Source organism: Magallana gigas, chromosome 10, assembly GCF_963853765.1.
Source record: "Magallana gigas chromosome 10, xbMagGiga1.1, whole genome shotgun sequence".
NCBI lineage: Eukaryota > Metazoa > Mollusca > Bivalvia > Ostreida > Ostreidae > Magallana > Magallana gigas.
In genome coordinates this window covers 26,101,021-26,121,728 of record NC_088862.1, presented here as the reverse complement: position 1 = coordinate 26,121,728, position 20,708 = coordinate 26,101,021, and the positions used below count along the sequence as shown (strand labels likewise).

Below are 20,708 nucleotides of genomic sequence, written 5' to 3'. Positions count from 1 at the left end.
AAAGATTTAACTAAAAAATAATTATATTACAAGATGTTAAGCATTGGTAAAGCATAGGTTTGATACGAAAAAAAAACGGAAGAAAAATTGGTATATTTCTAAAATGGTCAAACTAAGAAAAAAATAACTTTGATAAAATAAATGCTATAATCAATAAAATAAGGAAATAGTTTTTAGAAGAAAAAGAAATATGAAATTTGAGAACAGATTTGCATTATTAGTGTTATGGTTACAACAAACAGGTATCACAGACAACAAATTATGCATTTTACCAGAATCCGATAATGGCAAATTCGGAATAACTGAAAAAATTTAGTGATATTTAGTCATACATGTAGATGATGAAAAACAGAATGAAGTTGGATTGATCATCAAATAATCATCAAATTTACCTTAAATTTTCAAAAATAATATTTAAAGCTTTAATCTTTAATTTTGTAAAGAAAATTCCATAAATAAAAGCTTTAAATTATTAGTAGCATCCTATATCTGTTTATAGAACGCTCTTCTGCTTAGGGAGATCAATATAGTCTATAAATGACCACGATCATCGAGCCCTCTTAACATGAATTAACAAAACACTCATCGAGAATCATTATGGTGATACCATGTTTACAAAATGGAAGTGGTTGTACGAAGCATAAATGAATAAAATTAACAAATCATGAATAGTCAAAGGTAGAAATCATTAACAATTTAATATACTCACTATGCGAAATGAAATGCACATAAAATACACGGATGAAATGTTATGGAGGATGAATCGTCAACAACATTACAACCGATGAATGGACTTCCCCCAGGGGTGATAAACTTTATTCGACAAGCGTAATTAAATGTACAACAATTATGTTTATGACTTCACATGCATGTATATAGCATACATGTATATCAACCATGGATGAGAAACGTACCTAACATAAATATGAGGCACACAAAATACGAGATACGAGTGATTAAGAAGCTATGGATTTAAATAGCAAGATTAATAAATAAGAATATGTTAAATGGCGAAATGTAAATAACACGAATGAAGAAGGAGATGTGTTCACATGATGAGGTGCATGCATGTACATATAATATGAAATGCACTTCATAAGCAATAATGAAAAGAACTCAATATCAATAAGGAAAAGTAAGTGGCAAGTGTTTGACATCCGTATATGTCTTCATTTAATATGAACTACTTATACAAAACATAAAATTTGATACGTATGCAACAATTATTGTATGTTTTCAGTTGTAGGTTGATTTAAATAAAAGCCCTTATGCACAACGGAGCCAAGTAACATGCACAAAAAATACATTATTTCAAAAATGCAATGGATGAGGTACTAATTCTTCATCTTAAAATGGTACCTATATGCGTTCTAAAAATCTTTAAAATGTAAAAGAAGATTGTTCCTAATGCTTACCGATGACAACACCTTTCTTTTTCTTTCCGCTCCCAGCGCCCGTCCCTTTGTGAGTCAGTGGCATGTTGTAAAACTGTTTCTTCAGCACTTCCGGACTTGTTTTGAATCGGTGGATTTCTCGCAGTTTCATGATATTCCTCTCCAGGCGCTCGTATTCACATTCGGTCCTTCGTTGTTCGCGTTTGGCCTCACGAAGTTTCTCTTTAACATCTTGGAGTTGAGTTTCTCACTTACTCTTTAGTTCCCGCCTAAACTTCATGATATTAGTTAGTCAATCTGCGGTCTTAGGTCTGCCAAAGCGTGTCTATTGTGACTATTTAAAGTGCAAATTAGTTATATGTCTTTGAATAAAGGACTTCTGTAACCAATATGTAACAATTGTGAACCAAATGTTATATTACACTGTCTGATATGATACATGTAAGTCTGGAAATAAAGCTGAGAAAACAGAGTCAACACACGTTCGATGGTCATAAATGTTTATGCGTAGCATTAGTAAATCATGGCGATAAAAAGATATTTAGCTTTTGTGCCTGACCTCTTTGAACTTTTTTTTTATATTGACTCCTCTGTTTAATGGAGTTTGCCGATCATGTCCCTCATTGGCTATATAAATCGTCTAAATAACATGAGCTCCACAAAAAGATATATAGATTAACTATAATGAGGCTAGATGGTCCACAATTTAAACATTGAAATCTTCCCAAAAAATTCGATATGAATGTTTATGCTATAAAATAAAATGTGGTCCAGAAAAAATCTTTTATTTGACATTTTTGAAGGGTAGTCTCCTATAATCTATATAACCTCTTCTTTTCAAGGGGATCAATACAGTCTAAAAATGAAAATAGCTATCAAGCAATCTCAAGATAAAGATCCATGTATCACTATATAGAAAACTATTCGAATTAGGAACTAAAATATTTAAACTTTTTTATATACCAATTCAAAAAATTGAAAAGTAGCCATGCTCATGTAAAATATGCAAAGCTTTAGCATTTTATTTTATTTTCCTACATACTAAGTATTGTTCATTGCAACAACTTAAGTTCAAATTTAGTAGAAGGTATTTTTTACATACTGTTCTGAAACGAATTTTTCGTAATAAACAGACAAAAGAATGTATTATGTTTATCGTGCGCATTTACTTGTTTCCAATTAGGTTATTTATCTGAATTTGAACTTAATCTAAAGATTCTCAAGAATCTTTTCAATCCAATGAGTTTTCTTAAATTTCATATTACGTCATCTCCGGCTTTGTTTACTTCTATAAGAAATCTGTATAAAAAGAACATGTGTGGGAAAAAAAGTCAGAACAGAATCTTTAAAACAAAATTCAATATTTATGTACTTTTACTTGTAATAATCAAAACTCGTGCCATTTGGGTAATATATAGATTAAGAAAATCAAATAATGGCAGAGGCATGCTCGGGGTTTTGTTAGTTAGGGTGAAGTCCTCAACCATTAAAATCGATATACGTGCGTTTTATCACCTTTAATCCAAAATATATTCACTTCCTCGTTTTACCACAGAACTAACGGTCATGTAGGTAGAAGCTTTGCAATGCAGTGAATAAAGTTTGTGGCAGCGGTTTTGATGTAGTTGATTAAAGGTTTGTTGCATTTTTAATATCTTCGAAAAGAATTTTAAAAATATATATATATACAGCGGTATAGGAGTTCAGTTAATTAATCACACATTATCTTTAGAAAGGAATTGCTGTTCAAAAACAAATACTGTTTTTGCCACTCTCCGTAACGGGAATGTTTAATAAATGCATTGTGAGGTGAATGCTTTAATTTGATTTTATTTGATTATTTGTTTTATTTTATCATTTCAGAAAACAGCATTTATCTAAAGAAATAAATAAAAAAAAAACCGATAAAAATTAAAAAACCTGTTGGCTTGATTAAGATTTGTGCTCAGCATGGGTAAGTGTAATTTTCTAAAGTATCAAACTTTAATGTTGTTTTTTTAATAGACGAAAAAAGTCATCAAATGTATCTAATGATGAAACCCAGTGAATAATGTAAACAAGTTTTTAACGTTTAGGCACAAACAAGTAATTTTGATAACGTAAATTAAATTCTTTTTCTATTCAAAAATTTGCACATCGCTCTCTTCTTTTCATTTCCAACTAATTGCTATATCTGTCTCAATGAGATTGATAAATGTAACCTCAATGAATAAAGGTAATCGGATATTGAGGTAACTAGGGACACCTATTAAAGATAAGTCTGGCTCCAGAGCTTCCTAGCTATGTCGTTTGATAAGATCATTTAATATTGTCAGTGTTTCAATCGCAAATCAATTTCCCTACGCGTGGGGCTGTTTATCGCATCTACCTCTAAGGAGCTGAGATTAAAAAAGTATGCACTGTCCACCATTTATCGAAATATCGAACTTTGGTTTTATTTGTTCTGAATTTTACGGCATTGTATACTCAATTTTTTTTTACAGTTTTTAAATGGTATCTACAAACGACACATGACTTTTAGCTTATGCATAAAGGTGTATTTTGCGAAAAAGTTTTACAGAAAAACCATCATTAATCCTATTGGCATTAATCAGTGAGAATACGTTTTTACCAGCTAAAGTGCAATTCAAAGCACGAGCGATTAATCTTACTAATAAGATAAGGAGCGGATTTAAAAGAATGCGGTGTATTATGTCAATGAACTCACAGAAACGCACACTCGATATTATTACATGTATGTCGATAAAAAAGACATAAAAAGTATGAAAAAATCGTATGATGTACACATTAAGTCAATAATCATATAAACTCGGAGAAACGCACAATTGTATATGATTATGTAGATTAAAAACTTGAAAGGTATGTATAACATCGTCTCATGCTCACATAATAACACAGTTTAAATACAAACGGTCTGCAATGCTAAAAATTACTATCTCGTGGAATAGTTATTAACATTTATATTGCTGGATTTAATATTCTTGTAAGGGGAGGAGGGGGGGGGGGGGCAGTTGTTCTTATTTATTTCCTGGACATGCGTGATTTGATATCTTGATTTGACTGGATTCAATTAAAATTGCTTAAAACTCTATTTTCCAGATAAAATCAAAAAGGAGGTCGAAATGAAGATGAAAATGGACCAGAAAGACCCGTAGGTTACTGTAAACCAACTTTTATTACCGTGCGAGAAATTTTCGCGAGCTTCTTGGCGAATATTTCTCGCCGCAAACCAGTCCATGTCACATGGTTGTTAAAACATAACAGTACATTCAAGAAGGCTGGGTGGTCAAAGAATTGACCAACAGATCTGCCTTATATTTGAACGTTTGGAACATCATGTAATATTTAGTAGAGAATTAAGTCAGATATTTTAGCATCAAACATCCTAACAAAGATTCTAAATGTTTCAGCAGTGCGCATAGTCTACAAAAGTAGCAATAATTTTAAAATGGTGAAGACCATACAGTTCTATATATTATACACCAAACAATTTTTTTGAAATAATTAAGATACCGTCTGCTCACAACCAACCACTGCATTTCATTAATCATTTAAAAATATAAAGAAGTATAGAAAGCAAATCGATCCCAAAATTGCATTTAGCTTAACATCAATAGGGACAACTCTTAATTTTCTGAATAAATCAGGAATTTATATTGATTCTTTTTAGAGACGTTCATAGATATATTGTTGACAATGGAGTCGTAAAAATCAAACTGCATTTGGAACAACTCAAGAGGGAAACGTCGGACCTAAAATTGTAAGTAGCGACATTACCAGCATGTTTAAAAACTGCATTATGAAAAACATATGATCATAATTATATTAAAAATGCCAAGCAAGGTATTTATTTACATTTGCATTAACAGACATTCTATAAACCCATCAAAGATAGATTTTTGAAACTTACATTTTATAAACTAATTTTATTGTCACTTATTACATCAAAAGGGATGAAAAAAAGGATTGGAAAAAAAGAGAGAAAATCTTGAGGGAAACGATAGAAAGTGTCAAAGTATTGCATGTTATACTTAGTAACACGACAGATGATGCCCTCGTACGATTCAGGTGAGGTTTCATATACATCCAGTCATTTACCGGATGATCAAATGATCAACATTTTTGTGAATGAGGCAATTATTTTTTTTCTCTTTTGTAAATATCTTAGGAGGAGGTCTAAAGATCTACTCCCATCCCTAGCCACGGCCATCACATTTCACGATTATGTGGTCAAGAATGCAAAAAAAAAATTCAATGTCTTCATGAAGTATCATCCGAATTGTAATTTAATTGTGTTATAATTAATTTTACATTTTTTTAATCTTTTTTTTATTTGAAGACAATGTGATGAAGTTTTCCCACTTGTCTTTGAAATTGGCAAGACCACCTGTGCAATCATGTGCATGGTATCTAGACATTTATCCAAGAGGTAAGTCATTTGTATTTGAAAGTACTTTGCCGAGTTGAATATTCATAAAAAAAACCATATACAAGTCGGGTTAGTCAGTCTCATGTAAAGCTTTACAAATAGCCATAGCGTACTGTAAATTCCTTATATTACGCGAGTACTTTATTCCGCGATCCCGCTGGTTTGTATCAAATCGCGAGAATATTCAATCGCGAACGTTGAACTTCTCACCTTATTTCTTATAGTTCTCAGAAAATAATGGCGAGATTTTTAAAATCCGCGAAGGATGCTTCTCACGATTTTTAGCGGATATTAATTCTTTGCGTTTAATTAGGAATTTACAGTAATATCTTAGTTAAACAGCTTTGCTATCAAAACTTGTTGTCACGTTTTCATTATATTTTTTTCATAGATTTTCTTCCGACAACAAGAAGTTGTGTTGCGGACTTTTGGAAATACCCGTTATTTTCGATAATGTGTTAGCATACTTAACACCAGAGCAATCAACGGATTTATCAGATGGTGCTACTATTGAAGGAATTCTGAAAGATGCAATAATATTGTACTTAGTATATCTATCCATCTATTGATCTATCTATGTATCTATCTATCTGTCTGTCTATCTATCTATCTATCTATCTATCTATCTATCTATCTATCTATCTATCTATCTATCTATCTATCTATCTATCTATCTATCTATCCATTGATCTGTCCATCTATTTAACAGGAATGGCAAAAGTCTTATAGTAAAACATATAACATGAACATTGTATTTAGCTAACGACACATTGGTAAATACTATAGGTAAAAGTAAATAAGAGCTAAAAGGTAAACTATTGGAACGAAATATAATCAGAACATGAACATTTGAATGTAATATGGGATTGCACATGATGTTGCAAATGTACGATTTTCTGTTACATCACTTACAGATGCAGGGCAAATTTGCACCAGTCCAGCATCAACTTCAATATATTTGTTTCCACAAAAGTCCGAAAAGTTTTACAAATAATGGAATTTAGCAAATTTAGGTATGTTCACCGTCAGTTTCCTGCATCGAATAATGATTCTGTTTCATTAATAAATGTTCTCGTATGTACGGGGTTTCACACATCGATTTTAATACAATTTTATCATTCCATAGAACTCAGGAAGGTTTCAAACCATTCCTCTCGAGTGTTGTGAAGCAGTTTTTGTTCGTACAGAGAGCGTGTGGACTTACAAGGGAAATTCTAAAATGCACCTCTGATAAGGATTGGTAATACTTTTTTAAGTCTGGACTGGACTCTATGGTCGTTGCCATTAAGATTCATTTTAATCTTTATAACATATATAAAGTACTGTGATTTGTTTCAAAGCAACATTTTATAAAATTGTCTTTATATGAGAGATATCATTTCCGATAGCTTATTTGTTAACAATCCACCCCCTAATAAAATAATTGTAAAGAATAGTTTTTTTGCGCTGTTTACATGTATTTAATAATTTTAATTCTAAAATATATGCTTTAGAAATAAAATTCTTAATAAAACGGAACTAAGGTAACGTTCAAATGTAGCTAACGTAATATTATTAAAATTTTGTGTTCAATATGGTAACGAATGTTTGTTTTATTTGAACAGGTCATCAAATTCGTTCGAATACAAGAAGATGTTTAAACGCGTAAAAAGGTTGCTAGGCTTTGGAATAAGAGCTATTCGCAGTCTGGGGTATTTTTTTCTTTAAGTTGGATCTAAAATAATAATCAACAAATACACTCAAATTAATATGTACAATATTGATTTTACAATAATAATGATTTTTTTCAGTTTTGATGATCAGTCATCATTAGAATTTAACAGTGTCGATATTGTTTGCAAACAAATAAAACAATGCAACGAAAACTTGACAGCAGACATTAACCTTGAGCGGTAGGTGTATACTGTCTCATTCACTTATTTTGACAATACAGAATGTGTATTTTTTTAAATCCCTGCTATAACAGAAATACCACTTTTATCCATCTATCTATCTATCTATCTATCTATCTATCTATCTATCTATCTATCTATCTATCTATCTATCTATCTATCTATCTATCTATCTATATATACACACACACAAACATACACACAAACGTCTCACACAAGAGAGACAGAACATTATTAGTTAAAACTTACTTGGTAAAGACTTTAAAAAAGACTTATAATCAATCGTCAGTGATTGAAACGTTCAATAATGAACTTCAGTGGTTGAGACTTATAACAACTTCTAAGTTTATGTAAATAGTTTTACATTTAAGAGGTTTTGCCATATGTTAATGTTTGTCGTGGCACATAACTTTTATGTACAATGTTGTTTTTTTATTCTAAAGATATACTAATTATTTAGTTTAATTTATTATTATAATTAATTATTTTTGGAAGCTATCATCGGGAACTTGTATTATGGCAAATCGTTTTTTGGAGTTGATTTTAATCAAATATCCTATGCAGTTACTCTGGCAAACCGAAAGTGAAACAGTGTTTGGACCTAAGCACAAATCATCACCGCTGACAAGACTAAGTTCTTGAAAATAATAGAAAACAATTCGATGTAATGTATGCTGAAGCATTGATTTTGAAGGACTCTTATTTATAAACACTTTGAAAATAGTCAAATTTTATACACTATGAACAATTTAGATATTTTTGTAGTCTCATGTATTCCTACGCCAGAGTTAATTTTGTCTCGTTCAACCAGACGCTCGGCTGTCTCCGTAAATCTGCGACAAGCAGAAAGGGGCTCTCTTGCCGAGCGTCTAGTTAAACGAGACTAGAGTTCGATATCAATAGTGCTTGGTTCCATACAGTTTTAAGAATTGTTTTGATAACTAATACATACTAGTAGACAGTTGAATTCTATCTTGAAATATTTCACAACATGATTCACATGGGGTTTCTCGAAATTCTTGTCGGAAAAGTCTAAAAATTCATATTATAAAAAAGTGCGTAATTCAAATACAAACTAGAAACTAATTGACATGCAAGATAAATTGATTTTAAAAGAAATGATAATCGATAAAATCAACTCCCATCAGTACCTCAGTACTTTGATTGCTGTTTGCAAACAAAGAGAACAAGACAAACACTTAGAGAGGCGATTTTATGCTTACCAACTGTTTGGTTGTATTTGTTTCGGGGTTGTTGTTTTGTTGTTTTTTTTTGTTTTTTTTTTACAATACAAACGAGGGTCAATCAAAAAATACGAAGACAATGTGGCTGTCTATCATATCTTTTTTTCAGGAAAGTCATACTTAACAGATTAATCTGTGCATTAACACTTGTTCTATTGATATGCAAAGTTTTAGTATATTTGATGAAACGGTATTTTTGTAACCCCTTTTAAAAACATTGTTTTTTCACCACGGTGCATGGTAACGTTCAAAACATGACGTCAAGTTTAAACACGCGCAGTTTATAGATACATGTACTAGTATATCCCATCTTTATATCATGCTTAGTCTCTTTTGCCTTTCACCTTACAATTACAAATAGCACTGAACCATCATATTTGCACACATTTCTGCGAGAGTCATAAGTCAGTTCTTCAAAGTTTTCATTTTCTAACTGTGTATTTCTTAGTTTACAGTAAGGATAACCCTTAACGTTGGTTGATGTTACTTTTTTAACCAAATATTTATAGATATTCTACTCTCTTTCGGACTGTTTGATATTCAAAATACAATTACAACCATCCCCAAAACTGTAATACAGTTCAACACAAACTTGGAAATATTTTTTTTTACTTATTTTGTGCACAATTGAACATTTTCGAAGCTTGTATCTTTATTAATCCTAAGTAAAATCCATTTTGTTTCTTCTTCTCTATGCGCCGTGACGTCCGGCGACGTCGACGTTTTTGGTCGATTCTAAAGATGACTACCTGTCTTCAGTTACTAATATCTGTTCAACAAAACAATATATCCCATTATTTTTTATACACCGAATAAAACCATGACTATACTTAATGTGAGGTTTCAATATTATTTGGTTTTAAACCTAATTGATAGAAATATTACATTTAACATTATATGGTTTATTGTTGACATAACACACATTTTGACCGTGCGCCGTTACCTCATTTTTACAGGATAAGATTCTAAATAGGTCTTTGAAAAAAAAGAATATATTAAATTTGTTTTTCTTGCAAATTGTTTGAAACTTTCAAAATCAAATCAAATTTAGAAATTATATGACATTAAGTAACATATACAGCTATGACAAAAGTCTTCGTACTTTTTGATAATACCTCGTATTTTGTTTAAAATAGCATAACTTCATTATACTTATTTTTCATCGTATCCCGGTACAGTAAAACTTTGTTATACGAAGTCCTAGGGACTTATGGATTTACCTCTGAATCGTTATATCCGTAAATCGTTATATCCGTATAACGAATTCGTAGTAATAACTTTAGCAAATTCTATATATGCATGATTTCTTTTACCAGACGACAATTTTACTAAATTGGACTTAGAATGAAAATACATTCCTTTGATACCTTTGGGAAAAAAAAATTCCATCAAACTATAATATTGATTAAATGGTTAGGCAAATTTTTTAACTGTAGAGAAATTCCAAATAAAAGAGTTGAATTTCGTTATCATTCATCTTTACGGAACTCAAAACTAGTTCGCTATATCCGTAAATTCGTTATATCCAAATCCGTTATAACTATTAAATTTTGCAAAGATTTGTTAAGAATTTTGCTGGGGACTCAAAAAAACTCCGCTATAACTAAGATTTTGCTATATCGGTGTTTGTACTAAACGAGTTTTACTGTATTGTTTAAAAATAGCACATGGGCCACAGTGCTCACCTGAGCAACAACAGACATGATAAAATTAACTTTACGGAGTCATATACAAAATATCTGGACATTATAGAATAACTCTCTCATGGATATTCTGCTTATCATTGAGCCTTTTTGTCGCAGGGTGATTTTTAAGTTATTTTACATATTGAGCATTACAGTTGAAAAGGAATCAAATGGGATATAATACTACACCAAGTTTGTGAAGCCAAAGAGTTATTCAGGGGCCAAACTATTAACAATCTTAAAGAATCAACAATATATCAAAATGCTTGCACATGAGTAAAACCGTGTATTTGAACATTTGAGATTTTGTGAATTTAAAACTTTTTCCTTTGTAAAATTAGACTTCAAATGTGGCCTACTCCTGTGTCTACTCCTGTGAAAAATGATTTTGACCAACTGAATCTACACTAGCTAAGTTGCTTTCACTAAAGTTGCATCTTTTTGAAAAAAATGTTTTGTAATAAGAAAAACAATTTTTTTTCCTATGTAAAAAAAATTAACCCCATCCCATATGCTCCTACCCCCCGTACCCCCGGGGACCATGATTTGAACAAACTTTATTTAACACTATCTAAGGTTGCTTCCACACAAGTTTCAGCTTTTCAAGCAAAATGGTTTTTGAAAAGAAGATTTTTTAACAATATCCACAAATTTTCAATAAATCATAATAATCTCCCCTTGATAGAGGGCCTGGCCCTTTATTTTAACAAACTTAGAGTCCCTTTACAAAATAATGCTTTGTGCCAAATTTGGTTTAAACTAACACAGTGGTTCTGGAGTAGAAGTTGAAAAAGTAAAAGGTTTGCAGACAGACGGACGGACGGATGGACCATGATTTGAATAAGCTTGATTTTACACTATCTGAGGATGTTTCCTTACATAATAATTATATACATTGCGTTCCGTATAATTGTTGCTGAATCACCATAACATGTTATCAATTTTATCATTGTTTAATCAACAATGCTATTTATTATACTTCAGTGGATGTTCAGACACACTAATCCCTCTTCTGAAAAAGATTGAAATTGTGTGTGTAAAAATAGACGACACTATTGAGGTGGGGGATAAATGGTAAGTGAGTTATATCTTGACTTATTAAAGATAACCTGTAATCAGGATTTTATATTACAATAAATATTTTAACGATTCTAAAAATTCCTTTTAAAGACTAAATAAATAGTTGACGTGTATTATCAAAGACAAATAATTATTTACAAAAATGACAGGCGATCAAAAAAACAAGACTATGCATGAGACCACGGCTGCTTGTTATTAAAGCAATTACAGGAACAAATTCAAAGTGATTTCTGGGACCAGTTGTTAACTCAAGAAAAAATTGTACCATATCCATTAATACTATAACATATGATATTAGCAATTGAAAGTATATTTTTCGAAAAAATCACAATTAAAACGTTGATGTTCAATCATGTAAAAAAAAATATATAGTTAGTCCAGTACTGTAACATAAATATAACTATCAGTGGTTCAGTATAATCTTCAAATGTTTAACTATTTGTAATAAAATCAAAATAAAGCATTTCAAGGACTTAAAATGTCAACGTATTTTAATAATGTCTTTGAGATCACTTTTTCCTATTAAAAACAGAAATTCTTTTTAAACACAATGGAAAAATTAGATGGTTTGTAAAAATGCATTCAATGTGCTAACCAGATTCCTATAATACTCTGTTCTCTACATGTGCTATTCTACCTTTTTATTAGTATATGATTCAATTTTACACATTATAGCCTACCACCAGGAGAAATAAAGATAGAGGAAGATGTCAGCGTGTGTATTTTGGCAGATTCTAAAGAATTGGAACAAGCTGATGATTCATATGAAACAGGGAATGACTTTATTGAAGAGTCAGACACTGATTCTGATAATGATGTAGTAAATGATACGGATTTTGAGGGAAGTTTAACTAAAATAGCTCCAGAGGATATTGACGAAAAGCTAAAAAGCAGCGATATGGATAGAAGTGAATTAATCCACACGTACAAAATGGAGAGGTTCAAGTCACTTGTTGATGTCCGCGTGGACAATAAATATACACTCACATGTCAATCTGTTGGCGGTAAAGTATTCAAAGGTGGCAAATGGAAGTCAACGAAAAATGTGGTTGTTGAGGTATGAACCGTTTGTTAACAGTGTATAGTTTTTTTTAGGTTTTTTTGGAGGGGGGGGGGGTATAACATAAGGCACCATCATAGTTACTCCGATATTACAATTAATGTCTTCAAATATTATAATTAAACGTAATTGGTCATACATCCTTAAAATTAATTATAAGATATTTTAACTTGAAAGTCTGACTTCCAAAAAGAAAAGATAAAAGGAATTGAGATTGCCAATGCAAATAAAATATATATTTTTTGGTGTAGTTTCCATTTGTTTAGCCAACAGAAAGGGTCATTTGTATTCAACTAATTGTTAATAAAAGCAAACGAACCAAGTTCATATGCATACTGTTTGGATTTATGCCTTTTTAACTGTAAAAGTACCCATACAGCACATAATATTACAATTTTTACAATATAAATACAGTACTAGTGTAGAAGCAAACTTTAGTAGAAACTGAGTGTTTGTAAGTGGTTCTATTATTTGTTTTGTTTCGTTTTGGGGGTTTTTTTATAAAAAAAACAAAAGACATTAAACTTAACTGAAAAATTATGTCATAAAAATGATTAATCCGGCATGGTCAATCTCCCCTTATCAAACTTAAAATTTGATAAGATAATCTTATTGAACAGGAGTGTAATTAATATTTCAGATCTTACGTAAAATATTTTACACTAAAAGAAATATTACAAAATTATCTCTTAATAATAACGTTATCTAACACGTTAGATGAGTAGTTCTAGAGAATCACGTATCAATGCAACAAAAAATTTCTATCGCCTTATTATAAATTATATTTGTAAACGAAAAATTTTAAAAATACAAACAAAATATTCATTTTCGAAACCCTAGTCAGAGAAGTAAAAGTTTCTACACTCGTAATTATTATGTAGTTGGGATTGTATTTTGTTTAATTTCTTGTAGGGAAGACAAATTTCTATGCAAATAGAGCCAGGAGAATTTTTAGTTGTCCACTATGACTTCCCAACGCATGAGAAGACATTTAGTAGGGAAGACATAAAAAAGGGCGTGACGATGTCTATTCCGGAAGCAAACTGTTCCATAAAACTTCCCCCTTCAGATGGAGGCCGCGAAACAATTAAATTCAAGGTACGATAAAAGATAACTATTTCCTATATATATATAATTATGACCATTGGTCAAAACATTAAATAAGGTGAACTTTAACGTAATATGTATATACTCTTACCGTTCATTTTAAACCATATAGTCCAAAGTGCTAATAGAAGACTAATCAATGAATAAGTTCACTGTTTCAATCATTTGGTGATTATGTTATAATTATACTGTAATAATTTAATTCTGGTTTTAGCACGCTTTCTGATGGCTAAAAATTGATTTTATATCGTATACAGAATGTTGCCTGCGTCATAGTAAGACTAACGTCAAAACCGTATCAATACGCCTAACGTGACCTTTGAATTTTATACAATTTTTTTTCACTTTTTGAAGGTCAAATGACCGTCTTTATCTACTATGAAGAGTAAAAAAAATTTAGTTATCAGCAATGAATTCGATATTTATTAGTAGTTTTATACGATACAAAATCTTTTGAAACGATTTACGCTTTTTGTAAACCGTTTCGCGGTTTATAAAACTTAAACTGCTCCAAACCATTTAATATCGTAAAAAACAAATGAATATTTAATCCGTTCCTTAATTAAAGTCTAACAGAAAGAATATATAGAGAAATTGTTAAAAATAGTCTTCTCAAGAACTACAGTGCTACAATCTATGAGATTACTATGCAAGCATCCTCAAATTTAAATTCTAATCGTAAACAAGAGGCCAATAGGCCTTAACAGTCACCTGAGTGGCATACATCCCATACACAAACTTGTCGAGGAGTCTCATATATTCATTTAATTGGGTTTCGTTCTGGGGTTGAAAAATTATAAATTTGTAATGACGACCACCCTTGCCTGAAATCTTTGAAAAAGAACTTTGAAACCAATAATTTTGGTGAAAAACTTAAAGATCGGGTCTACGAAATGATGAATTCAGTTTAAATTTCCATTCAGGTGTCTGGAAGTAAAGAAGATAATTTTTAAACATATATGATATATACCAACACCTAAAAATCCATTTCGGCCCTGCCCTAGAGTCAAAACACATACTCCAGGGGACATAAAATTTAAAATTTTAGTAGAAGACTTCCTGGTTAACATAATTATGAAGTAAGATTTTCATACAGAAGTGCGAGAATAGAGAAGAAGATTTTAAAACATTATATGCATAAACATTACCCTCCCCCCCCCCCCCGATGTCCTCAACTCTTGACCTAGGGGCCATGAATTTCACAATTTAGGTAGAGGAGTTTGTGGAAAACATCACCATCTATTTAGTTTTTGCCCACATGTTTGGGAATGAAGAAGAAATTGTTTAAAGATTTAATACATTTTTTCTATTTGGCCATATTGACCCCACCCTAGAGCTTGAACCCCTGACACAGAGGTCATGAATTTCACAATTTTGATGGACGGTTTCATGGGCATCATTACCAGGCATTTAGTTTTTAACAACTATATACATTGTATGGGAGTAGAGAAGACGATTTTCTAAGATTGAATACATTTTTACTATATGGTCATATATATTGGCCCCACCTTGGAGCCACAACCCCTGACCCAGGGGTCATGAATTTCACAATTTTGGTAGAGGACTTCATAGACATCATAATCATGCATTTATTTTTTAACAAATACATGTATATATGGGAGAAGAGAAAAAGATTTTCGAAGATTTAATACTTTTTTACTATATGGCCATATTGGCCCCACCCTAGAGCCTGAACCCCTGAGACAGGGGTCATGAATATCACAATTTTGGTAGAGGGCTTCATGGACAGCATAACAATGCATTTAGTTTTTAACAAATATATATATGGGAGAAGAGAAGAAGATTTTCTAAGATTTAATACATTTTTATGATATGGCCATTTTGGTTCCACCTAGGACTAGAGCCCTGACCCAGGGGCTATGAATTTTAAAATTTTGATAGAGGGCTTCATGTTCACAAACATATATATGTAAGTAGAAAAGAAGATTTTCTAAGATTGAACACAGTTTTACGATATGGCCATATTGGCCCCACCCTAGAGCCTGAACCCCTGACATAGGGGTCATGAATTCCTCAATTTTGGTAGAAAGCTTCATGGACATCATTATCATGCATTTAGTTTTTAAAAGTATATATATATATATATATATATATATATATATATATATATATATATATATATATATATATATATATAGGAGTAGAAAAGAAGATTTACTAGGATTTAAAATATTTTCACTATATGGCCATATTGGCTTTACCCTAGAGCCTGAACCCCTGACACAGGGGTCATGAATTTCACAAATTTGGTAGAGGGTTTCATGTACATCATAATCATGCAAGCAGTTTACTCCCTCACATGTGTGGGAGTAGAGAAGACGATTTTTTTTTGGGGGGGGGGCTTTTTTTGGCATATCTGGCCCCATTTTTGGTGCCCCGGCGAGGTAGAACCACGAGTTTCACAATTCAGATTCCTCTTACCATAGAGATGCCTCATACCAAATACGGTAACAATTAGCCTAAGGCTTGTAGTTTTTAAGAGGAAGTTAAAAATGTAAAATTGTTAACGGACGACGCACGACACATGACGCACGATATACAACGCACATTGCACGACGCACGACGATGGACTAAAACGGATTGCAATGGGTCACCTGAGTTTACTTAGGTGACCCTAAAAAAACTAAACCCCAGACAAACATCTTTAAATTTAGATTCTAATTGTCCCAAAAAGTAAACCCCGGATAGAAATGAACAGGGATAAATGTTTTAAAACCTTCTCAATAAATACAGTGGTACAGTTTGTGAGATTACTACGCAAGCATGCCGAAATTTAAATTCTAATTGTAAAAAAAATAAAACCCAGACAAACACTAGGCTCCCAAGACGGGTTTGAAGTTTGACATAGAAAGGAATAGGAATAAATGTTTAAAAACCTTCTCAAGAACTACAATGCTACAATTTGTGACGTCATTATGCAAGTACCCTTAAATAATTAATATTTTAAATTGTTAATGAGGTTCAATTTTTACCAATGAAATACATTGGGTAAGTCAATAAACATCAAATTAATAAGTATATTATAAAGTTTTACATTATTTGGGAGTTTTACTTTAAGAATATAGATATATTGCATAGAATGGACAAAATGGCCATCATTTGTAAAAAAAAAAATTGGGTTTCGAATTTAGTTATTTTTTTCCTGTTTAATGGTCAAAAAAAAATTAATATCAAGACAACATTTCATTGTTCTTGTTTTTTTATTTAATATAATGGAAATGTTATGTTTAATGTTCATGTAGCAGTGGTTAACTCAAACATGTTCAGGAAAAATGTTTCTTTCCCCTTTTCGTTATACAACAGGAGGTAAATAGTAATTTATTTTAGAAATGAAAATGAAAATAGTTAATTGGATTAATCTATCTTCACTAGGTTCACCTAACGGACAAAGAAAGAATAAAGAAATACCAAGAAGAAAACCATAATAAATATGGTAATATAACAATTTCCGAAGGTTTGCAAGCAAGAGCAATTTCACGAAAGGTTACTGTGGAGTTCCCCAAAGTCGATGAAGCAGAAACATCTTTATTTGTTTGTGTGTCAACAGACGCTCAGTTTGTAAATTGGAATCGTGATATAGTGGAACCAGAAACTAAGAGAGGCAAAATGGTTTTCAATGTTATGCTGCAAAAAGATGCCATGTGAGTACTTTTTATAAATAATAATAGAGGACTCAAAGTGTTCAATTCGCCCGCTGAAAGTGAAAGGTTAAAAAAATTCATATTTTTGCTGCATACGATATTAATTCTACATATCATTTTACACAACCTTCTACATTAAAAATCAGTTTGATTTCGACATTTGGTAAATAAACTTGTACTGTGCTTTTTTCACAGTTTCTCTGTTATTTGTAGATCTTACATCGTGCAGGCAAACGATTCAAATTTGAAACAAACTATAAAAGATCCTGAAAATCCTGAATCAAAGAAGAGCATTCTTAACAGATTGCTAAATGCTTTCCATACTCTTCTGGGAATTAAATCAAAATGCAAGCTACTTACATTGTATAAGGTACCCGAAGAGATTGGGGAAACCATTGAGCTGTGTGTATACTGTATTGAGTCGAAGGGTTTTGATCTTAGCAAGCAAGCAAAATGTTTGTTAAAAAAGAAATGGATGCAAATTGAAGAAGAAGACGAAAGCTCCGACTTTACCATAAGATCTGGTGAAGAAATAGGTCTAGAGTTCCGAGGGGACGTGAAACCGATGGAGGGAGAAAATCTGGTTATAAAATTCCTTAAATACGGCTCCAGTTTTGCACATGTAAAACTTTGCCACGTGGAAAGCAAAGATCCAAAGGGTTACATATTGATGATCCGTAAGGAAAATCTAATAGACTGGAAAAGATTGAATTGGGGCTATCTTGTAAAAAAGTATGAAGGTAAACTATATGAGAAATGTATATGTACATGTATGCAGTATCTAGAAAAACGTTTATACTCTTGTTAAATGTTTTATTATGTTCCCAAATCGATTTTGATTTTTAAATCATTCAGAGATTTGATAACATCAAATCAAAACAAACATGAATGGAATCATAATCCGCAAGCAATTAGAGATTTTAAAATTTTAATGTTTTGGGTTTGGTTTTTTTCAAATACCGCTCTCTAATATTTATTTTCCGAGTATTTTTTTACACCATGTTCAGTTTTAAAATCGGGTTAAAAATTAATTTTGTGAAGAAAGATTTGTCTTCACACTAACTTTCAAGATTTTATTGTTAATGAACTATCAAAAATTGCAAATATTAAAATGATACAATTTTTGATTGATTTTTTTTACACTTTCATCTATACATTTTAACCTTTTTTGAAGCGGAAGACGCAAAAGCGAAGATGGATGAAAACAGAGAAGAAGTTTACAAAGCAATATATGATAGTCTTGAGCACATCGTAAATACCATCTATGAACAGCTTTCTGTTAACGAGATAGAACAGCTGAAAAAAGAGCTAAAAATGACCGCTGAAAAAACAAAAGGTAGTTTCATGGGCCGATTTATTGGTCGTATTCAAGGGCAAAAAAAACTTCCTTTGGAGTTTTTGGCTGGTGAACTGAGGAAAATCGGTCGAGACGATCTGTTTTGGAACCAGCTGGAAAGCAAGTCATCATAGGTTTTTGTCGGATGTTTCTACATAAAGCTTAATATGCAAATCGGCAAGAAAAATAGAACATGGAAACGGAAAGTTACATATACTATGACATATTAATCTTTAGGTAATGGATACAAAAAATGTATGTTGTAGATAAAGGCCCAATTGATTGTACAATAATTCTTATCACAATAATAAGTTTTTGGGGCATAATTAGTTTTACATATATTTGTTTTGATACAAAAACTGAAATATCTTTTTATTGTGCTTTCCTTTAGCGTTTTAGAGTTTAGATGTTTTTGCTTTTTGCTTTTATGTTCTGTTTAAGATATATGGTCATACGTTTTAGTTTGTTTGTTTTTTAAATTAAACAACACCCTGAGACGAGTTTAACAAAGCAAGCGCTCGCCAAAACTCCCTATACCCGCACCACAAATTTTAGCAGGCGATCGCGAGAGCTCGCAACGTTGAACCTGCCTCCGGTGTGTACAGGACGAGCATTTAGTTAGCTTTTTTATCGTATTGATTTTAAATAAATACATTTTAAATATTATGTGCTTCGGTCCGATTATTAAAAAAAAAAGATTTGCTATGTTTGCTATGATTTATAACATTATTTAACTCAGTTAGTAGGTACAGTCAGTGCACCATAGCATAGCATAGCATTGACATCGCATAGCATAGCATTGAAATCTCATAGCATATAGTTAGCATTGGAATCCCATACCATAGCATACAATCTTATATAATCGCATTCATTATATCATACCATAGCATACCATAGCATAGCATACAACATTATTTTAACTAGGTTTTAAATGTTTTTATTTGAAAAAATAAATGTTTACATGAAAGATTTGTGGTAAACTTTGGCTTCTTATTATTTTACTTCAAAATGTGTGGAACTCTTCTGTGTACGGAGGCGTTTTTGTTCAAATCTCATAGCATACAATAGCATAGCATACCATATCATTAAGCCCTTCATTTCAATTTCTCATAGCATAGCATACAAATCTCATAGTATAGCATACAAATCTAATAGCATATCATTAAAATCGCATACCATAGCATAGCATTAAATTGTAAAAGATATGCATGAAATGACTGTAGCTTCATGTATGGGTGTTTTTTTTCGTTTTAAGGTCATAGGTCGTAGTCCATAATTTAAGATGCAATAGTCGTCATTAATTAGTATATCTTTAAATAACCTGATTATAAAGGAGGCTGGTGGATTTGCAAATTAACCGTTAGATCTGCCTTGAACTTTTACTTGTGATAATTTAGCCATTAACTAAATATAATAGTAAAATTAATATCTAATTTGTATAGCTTTAAAATGTAAACATTTTCCTTAATCTATATGCGGAACTCTTCTTTATAAGGAGGTAAATTAATCTAAAACAGCTCCTTTTAAAAGTACACTATTTGATTGTAGACGTCATGCCTCTTATGATTTCTTTATCAAGTAATGTACTCAGATACTTCTAAATATAAGAAACATTAAATTTGTTTTAATGTTAATAGAACAAAACCATTCATTTAAAAGAATAACTATTTGTGTTTTTTTAAACGGTTAAAATGAAATCAAAAATACAAAAAAACCAGAAACTACCAATACAAGTAGCTTCTTACATTGTTATAAAATGCAATTAATGGTGGTTATTTACACGTGACATTTTATACTTATGCATACGGATTTGACTTTT

At 31.4% G+C, this 20,708-nt stretch overlaps 1 protein-coding gene across 1 annotated transcript; it reads left to right on the top strand.

Annotated features, from left to right (window-relative positions):
- Nucleotides 1-2,829: 2,829 nt before the first annotated feature.
- On the top strand, nt 2,830-20,375 carry LOC105344790 (uncharacterized). The gene is made up of 17 exons (XM_066074061.1): nt 2,830-3,029; nt 3,258-3,348; nt 4,494-4,545; nt 5,065-5,154; nt 5,346-5,462; nt 5,734-5,823; nt 6,215-6,364; nt 6,738-6,836; nt 6,950-7,063; nt 7,428-7,514; nt 7,614-7,715; nt 11,629-11,718; nt 12,400-12,781; nt 13,697-13,882; nt 17,285-17,553; nt 17,767-18,293; nt 18,728-20,375. Exons 2-17 carry the CDS (start codon nt 3,345-3,347, stop codon nt 19,021-19,023), a joined length of 2,655 nt encoding a protein of 884 aa, XP_065930133.1. The 5' UTR covers nt 2,830-3,029; nt 3,258-3,344; the 3' UTR covers nt 19,024-20,375.
- The last annotated feature ends 333 nt before the right edge of the window (nt 20,376-20,708 follow it).